The sequence below is a fragment of the Prunus persica genome, chromosome G2, assembly GCF_000346465.2.
Source record: "Prunus persica cultivar Lovell chromosome G2, Prunus_persica_NCBIv2, whole genome shotgun sequence".
Lineage (NCBI taxonomy): Eukaryota > Viridiplantae > Streptophyta > Magnoliopsida > Rosales > Rosaceae > Prunus > Prunus persica.
Genome location: NC_034010.1, coordinates 29,108,545 through 29,123,758, shown reverse-complemented (window position 1 = coordinate 29,123,758; position 15,214 = coordinate 29,108,545). Strand labels below are relative to the sequence as shown.

Here is a 15,214-nt window from a genome sequence, read left to right as displayed (position 1 = left end):
TAAAATTACTTTATATAAAAAAAGTTAATGATGTTTACTGCTGGCTGAGTAATGAATTAGGAATATTTTTAGGGACTTTGATGTTAAACAATTTGCACTATTTCAAGAGTTGATTATGTTAGACTGGGCCATCAACTATCTTGATGAACTTAATCCAGACTTGACGTGATCTCCTGCTGTTAAGTTTTATCTGTGTTTACTATTATTACCTGTTATAATTATCTTGTATAGAATAAATACCTTATTGATAATTATATTGTAAAGAGTTTGTCTCCATATAAACTTGTTCCTTCTTTCACATCTAACAAATAGCAGAGGGGAAAAAGCAGAAAGAATCACTTTTAGATCATTATGGCTAACAGTAATGGTAAAATTACCATATGTAATGGCCTTCTTTATGGTCTCGTAATCACTGAGATTTGAGACCAGCTCAGTCTCAACCCTTTATTAATTATGCATGGCAGAAAAATAAAAAAAATTGAGACCAGCTCAGTCTACAACTACAGATCAGCTTGAAATAATTCTCACACACACACACACACATATATATATATATATTATGATATCTTTTCATTTTATGATTCATAGCTAACTAGCTAGGTCCAATTAGTCTTAATTTAATTGAATGAGACAAATTAATTAATTATATAGGACAAGTTTTATTAATATATGCATTTCCAATTAGAGATCCAATATTAGTTTTATGTGAGTATATATGACACCATGCTCATTCTAATGATACAATATCATATTCGTCTTAAATTTGCTGTCAGGATAGTTTGACATGCAATGCAAACACGCACTTGACTACAATGCTCATTTCCAATTAGAGAGTTCTTCAGGGCCCTTCCACTATTCAAAGGGCTTTCAAGACAGTTGGGGTGCCGATGGATGCAGAGTCCTCATCAAAAGCTGTTCACATTCCTCCCCGATTACAAGGCTTTTCGGGTTTGCAAATGGTCTCTGCCATTGTTAGTGGCTGCCTTGGAATTGTCTACTTGTTCTTGGGCATCTGGACTTTAGAAGAGAAGCTGAGGAATACACATACTGCTTTGCCTTTGAATTGGTGGCTACTTACTTTGTGTCAAGGCTTCACATGGTTGTTAGTTGGTTTAACTATAAGCATCCGGGGAAAACAACTTCCAAGACAACCGTCAAGGCTGCTGTCTATCCTTGCATTCTTGTTTTCTGGAATTGTCTATGCTCTATTGCTGTTTTTGGTCATTTTCAGAAAAGAATTTTCTGTGGTGACTGTTTTAGATGTCCTGTCATTTCCAGCAGCAACATTGCTGCTGTTATCTGTTCATAAGGGCTATAAATATGATGATGGTTATTCAAGCCTCGATAGCAATAACCTTTTTATGCCTCTGAATGGTGAGACCAATCAGATTAGTAAAGATGACCATGTTACCCCATTTAGCAAAGCTGGATTTTTCAGTAAAGCCTCACTTTGGTGGCTAAATTCATTGATGAAAAACGGTAGGGAGAAAACTCTAGACAACGAAGATATACCCAAGTTGCGCAAGGAAGATCGAGCAGAAAGTTGTTACTTGAAGTTCTTGGAGCAACTGAACAAACAGACACAAATTGAACCTTCTTCCCAACCTTCAGTACTGAAGACAATTATCATATGCCACTTGAAAGAGATTTTCCTGTCTGGTTTCTTTGCTTTGTTAAAGATACTCACTCTCTCTGCTGCTCCTCTGCTGCTTAATGCCTTCATTTTGGTTGCTGAGGGAAAAGAAAGTTTCAGATATGAAGGTTATGTGTTAACCTTATCACTTTTCCTTTCAAAGACCATAGAATCCTTATCGCAAAGGCAGTGGTACTTCCAATCCAGGCTTATTGGTATGAAAATTAGGTCTTTGCTCACTGCAGCCATTTACAAGAAGCAATTGAGATTATCTAATGCTGCTAAGTTGATACACTCAGGTGGTGAGATAATGAACTATGTTACAGTGGATGCTTATAGGATTGGTGAATTCCCATTTTGGTTCCATCAAACTTGGACAACTATCCTCCAGCTCTGTCTTGCATTGGTAATTTTTTTCCGTGCCGTTGGACTAGCTACATTTGCATCATTGGTGGTGATAGTTTTGACTGTGGTTTGCAATGCTCCACTTGCTAAGTTGCAACATAAGTTTCAGAGTAAGCTTATGGTGGCCCAAGATGAAAGACTGAAGGCTAGTTCTGAGGCACTTGTGAACATGAAGGTGTTGAAGCTATATGCATGGGAAACCCATTTCAAAAATGCAATAGAGAAATTAAGGAAGGAGGAGCAGAAATGGTTGTCTGTAGTGCAGTTAAGAAAAGCATATAATACTTATCTGTTTTGGTCATCTCCTGTTCTGGTCTCTGCTGCAACATTTGGAGCATGTTACTTTCTCAAGGTTCCATTGCATGCAAATAATGTTACACCTTGTTCAGAACCCAATTAGATATATTCCTGAGGTTATTGGGGTTGTCATTCAAGCCAAGGTTGCATTTGAACGCATTGTAAAATTCCTTGAGGCACCAGAACTGCAGACTACTTATGTGTGGAAGAGCAACATGGAGAATGTAAACCACTCTATTATTATCAAGTCAGCTAGTTTCTCATGGAAGGAGAATTTATCGAAAACCACTCTGAGAAATATAAGTTTAGATATTAGGCCTGGTGAAAGGGTGGCTATATGTGGAGAAGTTGGCTCAGGCAAATCAAGCCTTCTAGCTGCAATTCTCGGAGAAGTTCCAAATGTTGCAGGAAATGTAAGTTGCTTGATATTTTTATTTTCGCTTGATAACTAGAAAATACAATTAAGTTTTGTGAGAACTCTCTCAACTGATATCACCTTGCAGCTTAAGTCAGGCCAATCTTGTCGCTATTTTTCTTTGAAAAAAAAAAGATATAGAAAAGTATCATCATAAAATTCTCGTTGTGACTTTCAGATTCAAGCTTTGGGAAAGATTGCTTATGTTTCTCAAACAGCATGGATCCAGACAGGGACAATACAAGAAAACATTTTATTTGGTTCTGCTATGGCTAGTCAAAGATACCGAGAGACACTTGAGAGATGTTCACTTGTAAAAGACCTTGAGCTACTTCCCTATGGTGACGTAACTGAAATAGGGGAGAGAGGGGTCAATCTGAGCGGTGGTCAAAAGCAGCGTATTCAACTTGCCCATGCTCTCTATCAGAATGCTGATATATATCTCTTGGATGATCCATTCAGTGCTGTTGATGCACATACCACTACAAACTTATTCAATGTAAACACACTTTCCCTAACACAGGCAGTGCCTTTGTTGATTAACTTCTGGCTTTTGGTGAAAGCTAACTTTCACATTGGCAGGAATATGTTATGGAAGCACTTTCAGGGAAGACAGTCTTGCTTGTGACCCATCAAGTTGATTTCCTGCCAGCATTTGATTCTGTTTTGGTTAGTCTACTTTCAATTCTATGCTATTTCCCCCCCCCTTTTTTTTCTTTTTTTTTTCTTCTCTTAAGATAAATCATTTACTATAAATTTCCTATCCCAAGCACCCTTCAGCCCAGAAAGCATTGTCATTCAACCTAAGAGGGTTATAGTTACTTACTTATGCATTGTCTTTCAAACACTAATCATGCTCTCGATAAGACTCGATAGTCATTTAACAAGCAGAAGCTATTAACTTTAAGTTATATTCTGTTGACAGTTGATGTTAGATGGGGAAATTCTACATGCAGCTCCTTATCACCATCTATTGGCTTCAAGCCAAGAATTTCAAGACCTTGTCAATGCACACAAAGAAACTGCTGGTTCTGAAAGGCTTGCAGATGCCTCTTCTGCCAAAAGTACAATGTCATACAGAGAGATTAAGAAGAAGTATGTAAAAAAGCAACTTAGAGCATCTAAAGGTGACCAATTGATCAAACAAGAAGAGAAAGAAACAGGAGACATAGGTTTGAAGCCATTCATACAGTATCTGAAACAGAAGAGTGGGCTCTTGTACTTCTCAACGGCAGTTTTTTTACACCTCATTTTCGTTATTAGTCAGATAGTACAGAACTCTTGGATGGCTACTAATGTTGATAATCCCGATGTTAGCACCTTGCGATTGATCGTGGTTTACTTGTTGATTGGATTTTCTGCAACATTTGTTTTACTGTTCAGGTCTCTTACAACAGTTTTTTTGGGTCTTGAGGCATCAAAGTCTTTATTCTCACAGCTACTAAACTCCCTTTTCCGTGCACCTACGTCTTTTTATGACTCAACACCTCTGGGAAGGATACTTTGTTGGGTAGGCATTTTCAAACAGAAAGTTTGGTTATATGTTAGGAGGAATTCAAGGAACTAATACTTTTACGGACGCCTTTTCTCGTATAGGTTTCACCTGATCTGAGTATCGTAGATCTCGATATTCCATTCAACTTAGTCTTTGCTTGTGGGGCTGCCATCAATGCTTCTTCCAATCTCATAGTACTTGCTGTTGTTACCTGGCAAGTTCTCTTGGTCTGCATACCAATGTTCTATCTGGCAATTCGCCTACAGGTAATGCTAAGCCAAAGCTATATTCCTTTAACCGGCTAGCAGATGTTTTCTGCATGTTATGAGTAGTGATGATACAACATTTCTTATTTTCAGAAATATTACTTTTCCACTGCAAAAGAGTTGATGCGGATCAATGGGACAACTAAGTCCTTTGTAGCAAACCATCTAGTGGAGTCTGTTTCAGGAGCCATTACAATAGGAGCTTTCAATGAAGAAGAGCGGTTCTTGGCGAAGAATTTTGACATCATTGACATGAATGCAAGTCCTTTTTTTCACAGTTTTTCGGCAAATGAATGGTTTATCCAACGGTTAGAAATAATTAGCGCAGCAGTTCTTGCTTCTGCAGCACTCTGCATGAGTTTGCTTCCTCCTGGAACATTTAGCTCTGGTAAGCTTTTTAAAATTCTCCTGTTGTTGTTGCTATCTTCTAGTAATTTAGTCATCTCTTATGGGCTTATACCAATTACTAATACTATGATACTGCAGGATTCATTGGAATGGCACTTTCTTATGGTCTTTCGTTGAACATTTCCTTGATGTATTCAATTCAGAACCAGTGCACTATAGCAAATTACATCATTTCCGTTGAAAGACTAAATCAATACACACATATACCGAGTGAAGCCCCTGAAATAGTAGAAGGAAACCGTCCCCAAGCCAATTGGCCGGACGTAGGTAAAGTGGAGATACAAAATTTGCAGGTATACATTGGTTGCTGTAGTGTTAAAACTGACTACGGCTAGTATTAAAGAAGGTTACTGATAATTTTGATATCAAAACAGATAAGATATAGGACAGAACACCACTTGTTCTTCGTGGGATCAGTTGCATTTTTGAAGGAGGACACAAGATTGGTATTGTTGGTCGATGGAAGTCGACTCTCATTGGTGCTCTGTTTCGTCTGGTGGAGCCAGCTGGGGGGAAGATTATAGTTGATGGCATTGACATCTCTACAATCGGACTTCATGATCTGAGGTCACGTTTTGGAATAATACCTCAAGATCCTACTCTCTTCAATGGGACTGTGAGATACAATTTGGATCCCTTATCCCAACATTCAGACCAGGAAATATGGGAGGTACTAGTCAAGTCCTATGATGCTTGTTTTCTGTAATATTTGGTTTTGAATGTTGAAAGTATGGTTGCAAATTTGAACTAAGCAAAGAGTTATCTGTACATTATGAAGGTTCTTGGGAAGTGTCAGCTTCGAGATGCTGTTCAGGAGAAGGGCGGCTTAGACTCCTCAGGTAAGTTTTGATATATCAGTGTGTGATGTGCAATTTTTCCTGTTAATTGTGATCAGCAGCAACGACGGATTGACCTGTTTTGCATTTGTAGATGATGGATCAAATTGGAGCATGGGACAAAGGCAATTGTTCTATTTGGGGCGTGCTCTTTTGAGGAGAAGTCGGGTACTTGTGCTTGATGAAGCAACATCATCAATTGACAACGCCACTGATATGATTCTACAGAAAACTATACGGACCGAGTTTGCAGATTGTACCGTGATTACGGTAGCTCACAGGATACCGACTGTGATGGATTGCACAATGGTTCTTCCCATTAGTGACGGTGAGCTTCACTTTCTCTATATCCTCTGTTTTCTTTCCTGGGATATCCTCTCTTTTCAATATCCTTCTCACCCAAGCAGAGAATATACGCCTGTTTTATTAAATCATAATTGTTCAAGAAATACCAGAAAAAACTGTAGGGAATGCTTTTATCCATTTCAGGACAAATAGTGGAGTATGATGAGCCAATGAAGTTAATGAAAAGGGAAGGCTCGGTATTTTGGCAGCTTGTCAAGGAATACTGGTCTCATCTCCAATCTGCAGAATCACATTGAGTGTAACGATGGGGTAGCAGAGAGATGAATGAAACATGATGAAAAGCAGGATTGATGCAAACTATTACAATAATTGCTAGCTTGGAGAAGTGCACAGTGGGGGGAGGAGATGAGGATTGGGAGATCATGTTATAGGTTGTGTAGCTGAATCCTGGCCGTAAGGCAATGAAAAAATAATCGGCTACTTAGTGGAGAACAGAGTCATTTCTTGCAGGAGATGTGAAACTCAAGAGAAGGCAAATAAAATCCAGGATAAATAAAAGAGAAGTACACATTCAATTTTATTACCAAACGAAGGTATACATTCAATTTGAAAATTGTCTACAGCATTTGCACCACTAAGCACCTCCCTCGCTCTAACCTAAAATAATGATTCTTCTGATCACAAAGGCTCTTATCACACAACTAGTTTAAGTTACAACTAACAAATAGCCCATTATTCATCTCAAAGTTCTCGTATGGATAGGCTGATAGGTACTTTCATAAGAATAGAAAGTAACCTATTCACACAAGTCCATCAACCAATGAAGCAATCAGTGCTTCAGGGAGCTCAATAAATTCAGAAGAGCAAACAACCAGGCCAGCAGGAGCAATCTCTGTTGTGCTCAAGGTCCTCCAAGCACTGCATTCTCGATGTCCTCTCTGCTCAGTGCATAACTAAATCTCCTCTCCACATCCTTTTCAAGATTACCCGGTCCGGTCTTTAGATACCTGAATCACCAGTGCAGTATCCAACAGCGGTAACATTTGATATAACAAAAATGTTTAGAAAAAAAAATAGAGCATCATCAAGAAGAAAAGAAAGGAGGATACAGAGCCACGTGAATGGGAAAACCTAGAGCCGGTGCAGGGTAATATGAACACTTCCAAGTATTCAGCGATTCGTCTACCCCGTTTTCACCTCCATCTCTTCCCACAACCTCAAGCTTCCCACTTTCAACCATCTCCACCATTTCCTATCCTGTATAACTATCCCATGGCATCAAGTCAATTGACTATTCAAGAACCTTTGGATGCGATAAGGAGACTTAGCAGCATATCCAATCCTAAACTCTCCTACCATTTATAGCACAAGAGTCATACCATTTCCATTCTATAGTTTCAGGGGAGCCTTGTAACCACAAGTTGACACCTTCCCCAAATTTCTGAGAATAGACACTATTGCCTGCAATCCCAGTCGCGCTGAACCAAATTTTTTGTTCCAAAACAAGTTTCTACTTTAGGTAGCATTTACACCATTTGAGAGTAGACTAGTCTCACCGCAAAAATTCACCATGTATACTATTCCTTCAGTGAAAATTCAATATCCAATTCAATTGTCTCTTGCATCATTAATAGTGTAAGCACTTAACCTCCAACATAGAATACGTATAACTCAATTTGACCCATGCCCAACAACCAGGCGAGAAATCACAACAAAACAAAGTGTAAAGTGTATAAATTTCTTTTGAATCTCATTAAATTCATGAACTGTTTTCTAGAAAATTACCTCTAAAACCCTAACTACACCACCAACCAATCAAGCTCCAATACTCGAACTAAAACACATTTGCACGAACACAGCCAATCTCAAAAACACAAAATAGCAGAAACCCGGCTGAGAAAACAGAAAACCAACCTTACATAGAGATCGGTGACGTCGAGTGAGAGCTGGGCCTGCCACTCTGGCTTCTCAACCAGCCAAACGGCCCGGTCCTCTTTGCTCTGGTAAAACCCCAAGTTCCTAAGCCAGGCCTCAATGCAAGGGAGGCTGTGAGAGTACAGAGGCTTCTTCTTGTCCGGTAGCCTCTTCAGCCACTCGTCCTCCGGGGCTGAGAGCTCTTCTTCTGCCTCAGAGGGCTTTGAAAATACTGGGACTGAGAGCTTTCTTGAAGAGTGGGTGAGGGGATATGGGGTTATTTTTGGTAAAAGTGAAGGATAAGGAGTTGGGTATCTTGGAAAAATTGAGGAAGGCATAGAAGAGAAGATGATGAACTGAGAAACAGAAATAGTGTACATGATTTTAATTAATACCCAATTTAGACTTGAGAATTTTAGGGAGAAGTTTGCAGCTTTCAGGTTTGAAGAGAGAGTTTGAAACAGAGCACACCAAGCTCATTATATTCTTCCATCTTTGAGTTTGGGGAAGGATAGAGCAGCACAACACAACAATAAGATGCTACCCCTTTTTTTCAACTGAAAAAGAAAGAAAAAGAAAAAAGAGAATTGAGATGGGCCGATTGGCCCAACTCAGCCAAGTGGGCTGTGGTATTGCCGCCAAATTTTGGTTTCCCGCCCAAGCGTCTTCTGCGCCGTCGTTTTTCTCTGGAAACGACGTCGTATTTTCGCTTCCGCCTCTCCCTTAATTCCTCATTCTCACCTTCTTGTTCTCTGTAGCCAAAGTCCGTCTCTTTCTCTGTGTGTCAAAAAAAATTCGATGGCATCTGATCCAAACTCCGGTGACCCAATCACCGACTACAGCCAAACGCAGCGCATAGTGCTCCTCGTAGACCTAAACCCACTGCTCGATATCCAAGACCCAACTCCATTTCTGACCTCTCTCCTCTCCTCCATTAAAACCCTTCTCTCCTTCCCTCCACTCTCCTCTTCTCTCTTTGCCTTCAGACTCTTCTTTTCATCTCTCTCTCCACTGCTCTCCTCCTCCAAGCTCCCCACTTCTCTCTCCCTCTCTTTTCATCTCCCTACCCCCACTTTAGTTTCCCTCTCCCAAGCCCTCAATTCCCTCCCCGCATTTCACCAAGACCCATCATTGCCTAATTCCTCTACGCCCCGGGCTTCGTGCCTCGCCGCCTCCTTGCGCCAGCTTGTGCATGACTATGCCTGGGACCCCGTGATCTGTGATTCAGCCACGGGTATGTTTTCAAATTGTGATTCTGTTGCTGTGAGGTCTAATCTAGTTGTTCTGTTTTCGCCCCTTTGTATGTCTGTAAACTGTTTGTCAGAATTCCTGAATGTGGGAGTGGATGATGAGTCTTTGGAAAATGTGAATGTGTTTTGCAAGAGATTTCGCGGTTTATTTGAGAATATAAATAATGCATTTGTCAGTCGAGATATTCAATGTGGTTGGGTTGATGTCAGGTACAAATTAGAATGTGGTCAGGATAAGGTTGGGAATGATGAGGATAGGATGCGATTTGGGTTTCTCATGAGTGGGATTAGGAGTTTGGGATGGGGATGTTGTTCGACGGATTCAATTGTTCTTGGTTCTGCTCTTGTTCCCTTTGGATTGATTTATCCAGAGATTGGGATATCACCGAAGTTTTTTGGTTGTAATGATTGTCATGAGAAAGTCTACACGCATTTGAGTCTCGAGATATTGGATGTTATCGGGAAGCCTTTGGAATGCAAGTTTTGTGATCTTAAATTGGTTGATTTGAAGATGTTTCCTAGAAATACAGCAGACGATGTTTTCTTTTCCCTGGAAATCATGAATTCACAACCAAGAGGTGATGAACTGAAGAAAATGTTCTGGGAAAATTTTGGCAGTGGTGTGACAAAATTCCAGGTTAAGGCTTTGCAAAAGTACAATGAGTTTTTGAAAATCAAGGGGCACTTATCTGATCCTCTTCTTGTAAGTGAAGTTTCGGAAAAACTTGGTAAAGATGGAAAAGAAAGTTCTGTCAATCTTTTTGCAGATAAGGTTCTTGAGATGCTACAAATGGACTTGGGTGAGATTGTGCAGAGAAAATCGGCACCGATTTGGGAGATTCTCTTGAGTTTCTTATATAGGTATGGTCAGGGAGCATTAGTGTCTCTTTCAAATGACAGTGGTGTATCATATACGGGAATCCTTAAGCCTTTCACAGTTTCTTCGGCTCTGCTGTTTATTGTGGATGAAGGATTTCACCCTCAGGAAAAAGTGTATGATAATGGTGGAGGAAATGTGGACCAATTAAGTCCAAAGATGAACAATGAGATTTGCAAACCGAATGCTGATTTGAATCAAACTGAGCCTTCACCATCTAATAAGCATTCTGCAGGCAAGAATGGAAGGAAGTGGAATAACAAAAGAAAATCAAATTTGCTACAAGACCTCACATGGAGTGCCTTCTGTAAGGCAGCATTTGAACACACAGAGCTAGGTTTGGAAGAGGTTTACTTTGTCAGGGAATGTAATAACTCAAAAAAGATGAGATTTCTGAAATGCTGGATGAAACAGATTAAAAAGTCTAGCCTCATAATGGAGAAACAATCCCAGACATTCCAGTCCAATAAAAAAGAGATGAACAATAGGTTGGATAACTTGCACCAAGAAAGTGAACAGCCAATTCCTTCATCTGCTTCAGTTGGAGAAAATTCTTTAACTGTGGCTTGCGGAATACAGAATGAAGCTGCTCTGGAATTTAGATCAGAAACCTCGGAAGACTTTTTCAGTAATCTATCCAATAAGATCCAACAAGGACTTGAATATGAAGCAGTGGACTTGGGGGCTTTGGCATATCGGCTTGTGAATTCATCCATATTTTGGTTAAAGCAAAAGTGTGACAAAGAACCCCTTTCAGAGAGTCGAACTCCTCTTCTAAAATCTGGTGATACTGATTATTTGGTTGCTGCTGAGGTGTTAAAACTTTTACTGAGAGATCCCAAGGATATCAATGCAAGGCACAAAAGCAGTGGTCTATCTTTTAAAGCATCTGGTTCAGAATCTGAAGGACTTACTTCAGGAAAAATAGTTCGAGAGTATCCTTTCTTATTTATCACTTAACTAATTTTTGTATTATGCATTAATCCAGTTATATCTCAACTATTGTGAAAATTTGTCTCTACTTATGTTCACTTTTCCTTCACGCGTACTAGATATGAATTGCAGATATTTTTCCGGATGGAGATACTACAGTCAGAGGTTGGTGCAACTATTGCAGAGTCTATGAAACAGAAGTTTGTAAAACATATTTGCTCATTTTTGGAGAAAATTCGGTGTCATCTGGATGGAGGCTTCTTTGGTAACTGGAGCATAGATGATTACGTTGAAAATATCATAAAAAGCAGGTAATGAGTTTGTACCAGAGTTGAAAACTCCTAACCATGAATTGTAATCTTTACCATCTATAATGGATGTTGAAAACTCAATAGTGGATGAATGCTTTTTTGAGACTTCATGGCTTTGTCTTAAAGGCCAGAGCACACTACATCCAATCTATTGTTCATATCTCAACAAATACACATTTCCGGTGCACTGTTCCACTTTCCTGTGGGATATTATTACTCATCTAACAAATGCTGTCTTATGTACCTGTGCAATTATGCAAGATTTAAGGAAAGAAGCTTTCTTTATTATTCTAGATGAATTAAGTGTATTTCCTTGTTAGTGTAGATTTGCGAGATATAGGCCAGTTATGCACATCTTACCTATGTTTCTCTGAATGAGTGTGGAATACGTATACAGCTTTTGCAATAACATATTAGTCTACAGTATGATCGTTGAGGTGATGGAACTTACATAATCCATTCCTCTGTCATTAGTTTTCCACAAGTACATGTGCAGGCGCTGCATTTGTGTTTGAAGGAAGGTTAAGTGGATGGACTAATCTTTGAATTCCCAAATTTTCAGGTACTGTGAGACACTTGAAGATGTGGTTCACAGAATCTATACAAAAATGGATTTGTTGCTGTTTGCTGATGAGGAACCCCCTAATAATTTACTCAACAGTGAGGATAGCAATCAATCATACAGAGAAAAACCAGAGAGAGATGAAGTGGATGAAAATAATGGAATCAAGGAATCAGTATCAGCAGAAGATGAGCCCCTTCGTCCGCCGAAAATTGATAATGCAAGACCCAGTGCCCAAGAGATTAAACAAAAGGAGCATGCTCACAAGTTAATTGAAGCCCAAGAGAGGAGAGAGAGAGCTCGGAGATTTGCTTCTTTTACGAGAGGGGTGCCTGATTTGCAGAGAATTTGGGCCCCAAAACAGCCGAAGGCATCGAAACCAAAGTCGAATCCTCATCGAAAGCGGTTTAAAAGGAAGGACCATAGAGGTTCCTGTGATGACAGAGTATGTGAAACCCCAATGTCAGGAAACAAACGTTCATGCCAACAGGGCAGCTGCTTTGATGATAAAGACTATGGTAATGAGTCATGCGGTGGTTCTGTTTCTAAAGCATTGTTTCAGGATGACCAGTGAAATGGAGCTGCAATGCAATGATGTGAATTCTCCTCCGATCATTTGCCAAATAGACACTGGAAGCATATATATGCAAGTCTAACCAAAAGCAGCTCAACTTAACCAGTTCATTGAAGTGCAACTTTTCTTTTTAACTCTAATTTTATTACCAATTTTCTGTAAAATGGTTCTTTTATTCTTTTAGCGACATGCAAGATGAAAGTGCCGTTGGTTATCACTGAGCGCATATTTCATTTGCTCAGCTCTATACATTTCTGAATTTGAACTGCATAAAAATTAATAAAAAATATGTGATTTTTTTTTTTTTCTGCTTAGTGTTCCTTTATGTTGGGGGAGGGGTTCAGACAGAGTCTTCAACATGCGAGTCTAAACTAAACTAAACTAAACCCATCTTCACAAACACCACACTCCAATTCATGAAAGTCGTCACTCCCATTTCCCGCCAATTTTCAACTGCCAAACAACTACAAGCCTTGACATCATCGATCAGAAAAGCCGAAGCTGCCCCTCGGGACCCAGCTCTTGCAGCTCAAGTCTTTGGTAAAATATTGGACCAAGACCCAGATATCAGAACGTTGAAGGAACTCCATTCAAGCATCGTTGTCGATCAACGTCTCCGCTCGGACGCATCACTAGGTATCAAACTCATGAGAGCTTATGCTGCCTGCGGAGAACCAAGAATCACACGCCACCTATTCGATAGAATTCCTGAGAAGAATGTCGTGTTCTTTAATGTCATGATCAGGAGCTATGTAAACAACCATTTGTACCACGATGCTCTTCTTGTTTACAAAACTATGTCTCACAATGGTTTTGACCCTGATAATTATACATACCCTTGTGTCCTAAAGGCATGTTCTGGGTCAGATAATTTGTGGGTCGGGTTGCAAATTCATGGCGCTGTTGTGAAAGTTGGCCTTGACATGAATTTATTTATTGGAAATGGTCTGATTGCTATGTATGGAAAATGCCGTTGTTTAGTGGAAGCTCGGAGCGTTCTTGATCAGATGCCTTGCAGAGATGTGATTTCTTGTAATTCTATGGTTGCTGGGTATGCGCAAAATGGACGGTTTAATGATGCATTAGAAGTTTGTAGGGAAATGGAGGCATTCAAGCTTAAACCAGATGCTGGCACCATGGCTAGCCTATTCCAGGCCGTGACTAATACTTCAGCTGACAATGTTTTGTATGTTAAGGAGATGTTTATGAAATTGGTTAAAAAGAGTTTGGTTTCGTGGAATGTGATGATAGCAGTGTATGTGAATAATTCAATGCCTGGTGAAGCAGTTGATCTTTTCTTACAGTTGGAGGTGAGTGGGATAGAACCTGATGCAGTCACAATTGCCAGTGTTCTTCCTGCTTGTGGGGATCTTTCAGCTCTGTTGTTAGGGAAGCGAATTCATGAATATGTTGAGAGAAAGAGACTTAGGCCAAATTTGTTATTAGAGAATGCATTGATTGACATGTATGCAAAGTGCGGATGTTTACAAGATGCAAGAGAAGTGTTTGATGCGATGAAATTTCAGGATGTTGTATCGTGGACTTCCATGATGTCTGCATATGGCAGGTGTGGACAAGGTCATGATGCTGTGGCACTTTTTCGGAAAATGCAAGACTCAGGCGTGAGTCCTGATTCAATTGCATTTGTATCAGTTATGGCGGCTTGCAGCCATGCTGGATTGTTAGAAGAGGGGCAGTATTACTTTAACTTGATGACCAAGGAGTGCAGGATAGAGCCTAGGATAGAACACTTCGCTTGCATGGTAGATCTTTTAGGGCGTGCTGGGAGAGTGGATGAGGCATATAGTTTTGTCAAACAGATGTCTCTGGAGCCTAATGAAAGAGTGTGGGGTGCTCTGCTTAGTGCTTGCCGGGTATACTCTAACATGAATGTTGGACTTCTAGCCGCTGATCGCCTTTTCCAATTGGCTCCAGAGCAGTCTGGCTATTATGTCCTGTTATCAAACATTTATGCAAAAGCTGGTAGATGGCAAGATGTCACAACTGTGCGATCAATAATGAAGAGCAGAGGAATCAAGAAAATACCCGGTGTTAGCAATGTTGAGCTCAAAGATCAGGTTCACACTTTTCTTGCTGGTGACAGATCACATCCTGAGTCTAAAGAGATATATGAAGAATTAGATGTTTTGGTAGGGAAAATGAAGGAGTTAGGTTATGTTCCTGAGACTGATTCGGCTCTTCATGATGTCGAGGAGGAGGAGAAGGAATGCCATCTTGCAGTTCACAGTGAGAAGTTGGCAATTGTCTTTGCCATTCTGAATACAGACCCCGGGACGGCAATCAGAATTACCAAGAATCTTCGTGTTTGTGGAGATTGCCATATTGCTATTAAGCTCATCTCTAAAATAGCCGAACGGGAAATTGTTATCAGGGATACTAATCGGTTCCACCACTTCAAGGATGGTATGTGTTCTTGTGGAGATTATTGGTGACTTGTGAGCCTCCAACCACTAATATCAAGATTTTGCCCCACACTTGGTACTTCTTAAAGCATTCAAGTTTCTGATAGAAACTAAAGGAAGGACTGTGAATGTTGACTGCAATGGTAGAACATTATGTGATTGTAGAGAACCCTTGCCGGCTGCAATCGGTCAGAGGACTCTAATATCTTCTCATTGATAGTTTGATACATGAATTGTAATTTGAATATCTTCTAATAAATATTGTTTGATACATATTTTTCCCTCTCTCTGTTTGACAGTCTGTTGCAA

The 15,214-nt window shown here is 39.9% G+C and overlaps 4 protein-coding genes across 5 annotated transcripts; 3 read left to right on the top strand and 1 right to left on the bottom strand.

The window, feature by feature from the left end:
- Nucleotides 888–6,521, top strand: LOC18785106 (ABC transporter C family member 10). Its single transcript, XM_020557460.1, is given in 13 exon segments — nt 888–2,410; nt 2,412–2,748; nt 2,929–3,249; nt 3,333–3,419; nt 3,676–4,260; nt 4,347–4,511; nt 4,605–4,899; nt 4,998–5,212; nt 5,294–5,309; nt 5,312–5,589; nt 5,698–5,758; nt 5,844–6,083; nt 6,245–6,521. Coding segments are annotated over 13 exon segments (4,236 nt in total). The 3' UTR covers nt 6,358–6,521.
- Nucleotides 6,615–8,501, bottom strand: LOC18786834. 2 transcript variants are annotated; one of them, XM_007218466.2, is made up of 2 exons: nt 7,976–8,501; nt 6,615–7,068 (listed from the first exon to the last, which is right to left on the bottom strand). In XM_007218466.2, the coding sequence occupies exons 1-2, from the start codon at nt 8,353–8,355 to the stop codon at nt 6,963–6,965; spliced, it is 486 nt and encodes a 161-aa protein (XP_007218528.1). In that variant the 5' UTR covers nt 8,356–8,501; the 3' UTR covers nt 6,615–6,962. The 2 variants fall into 2 exon arrangements, with proteins under 2 accessions (XP_007218528.1, XP_020414239.1); XM_020558650.1 differs by having other exon boundaries at nt 6,951–7,326; nt 7,976–8,488.
- LOC18785769 lies at nt 8,601–12,786 on the top strand. Its single transcript, XM_020558649.1, has 3 exons — nt 8,601–11,037; nt 11,155–11,346; nt 11,909–12,786. The coding sequence occupies exons 1-3, from the start codon at nt 8,774–8,776 to the stop codon at nt 12,480–12,482; spliced, it is 3,030 nt and encodes a 1,009-aa protein (XP_020414238.1). The 5' UTR covers nt 8,601–8,773; the 3' UTR covers nt 12,483–12,786.
- On the top strand, nt 12,880–15,178 carry LOC18785312 (putative pentatricopeptide repeat-containing protein At3g49142). Its single transcript, XM_007219158.2, has one exon. The coding sequence runs from the start codon at nt 12,899–12,901 to the stop codon at nt 14,933–14,935; it is 2,037 nt and encodes a 678-aa protein (XP_007219220.2). The 5' UTR covers nt 12,880–12,898; the 3' UTR covers nt 14,936–15,178.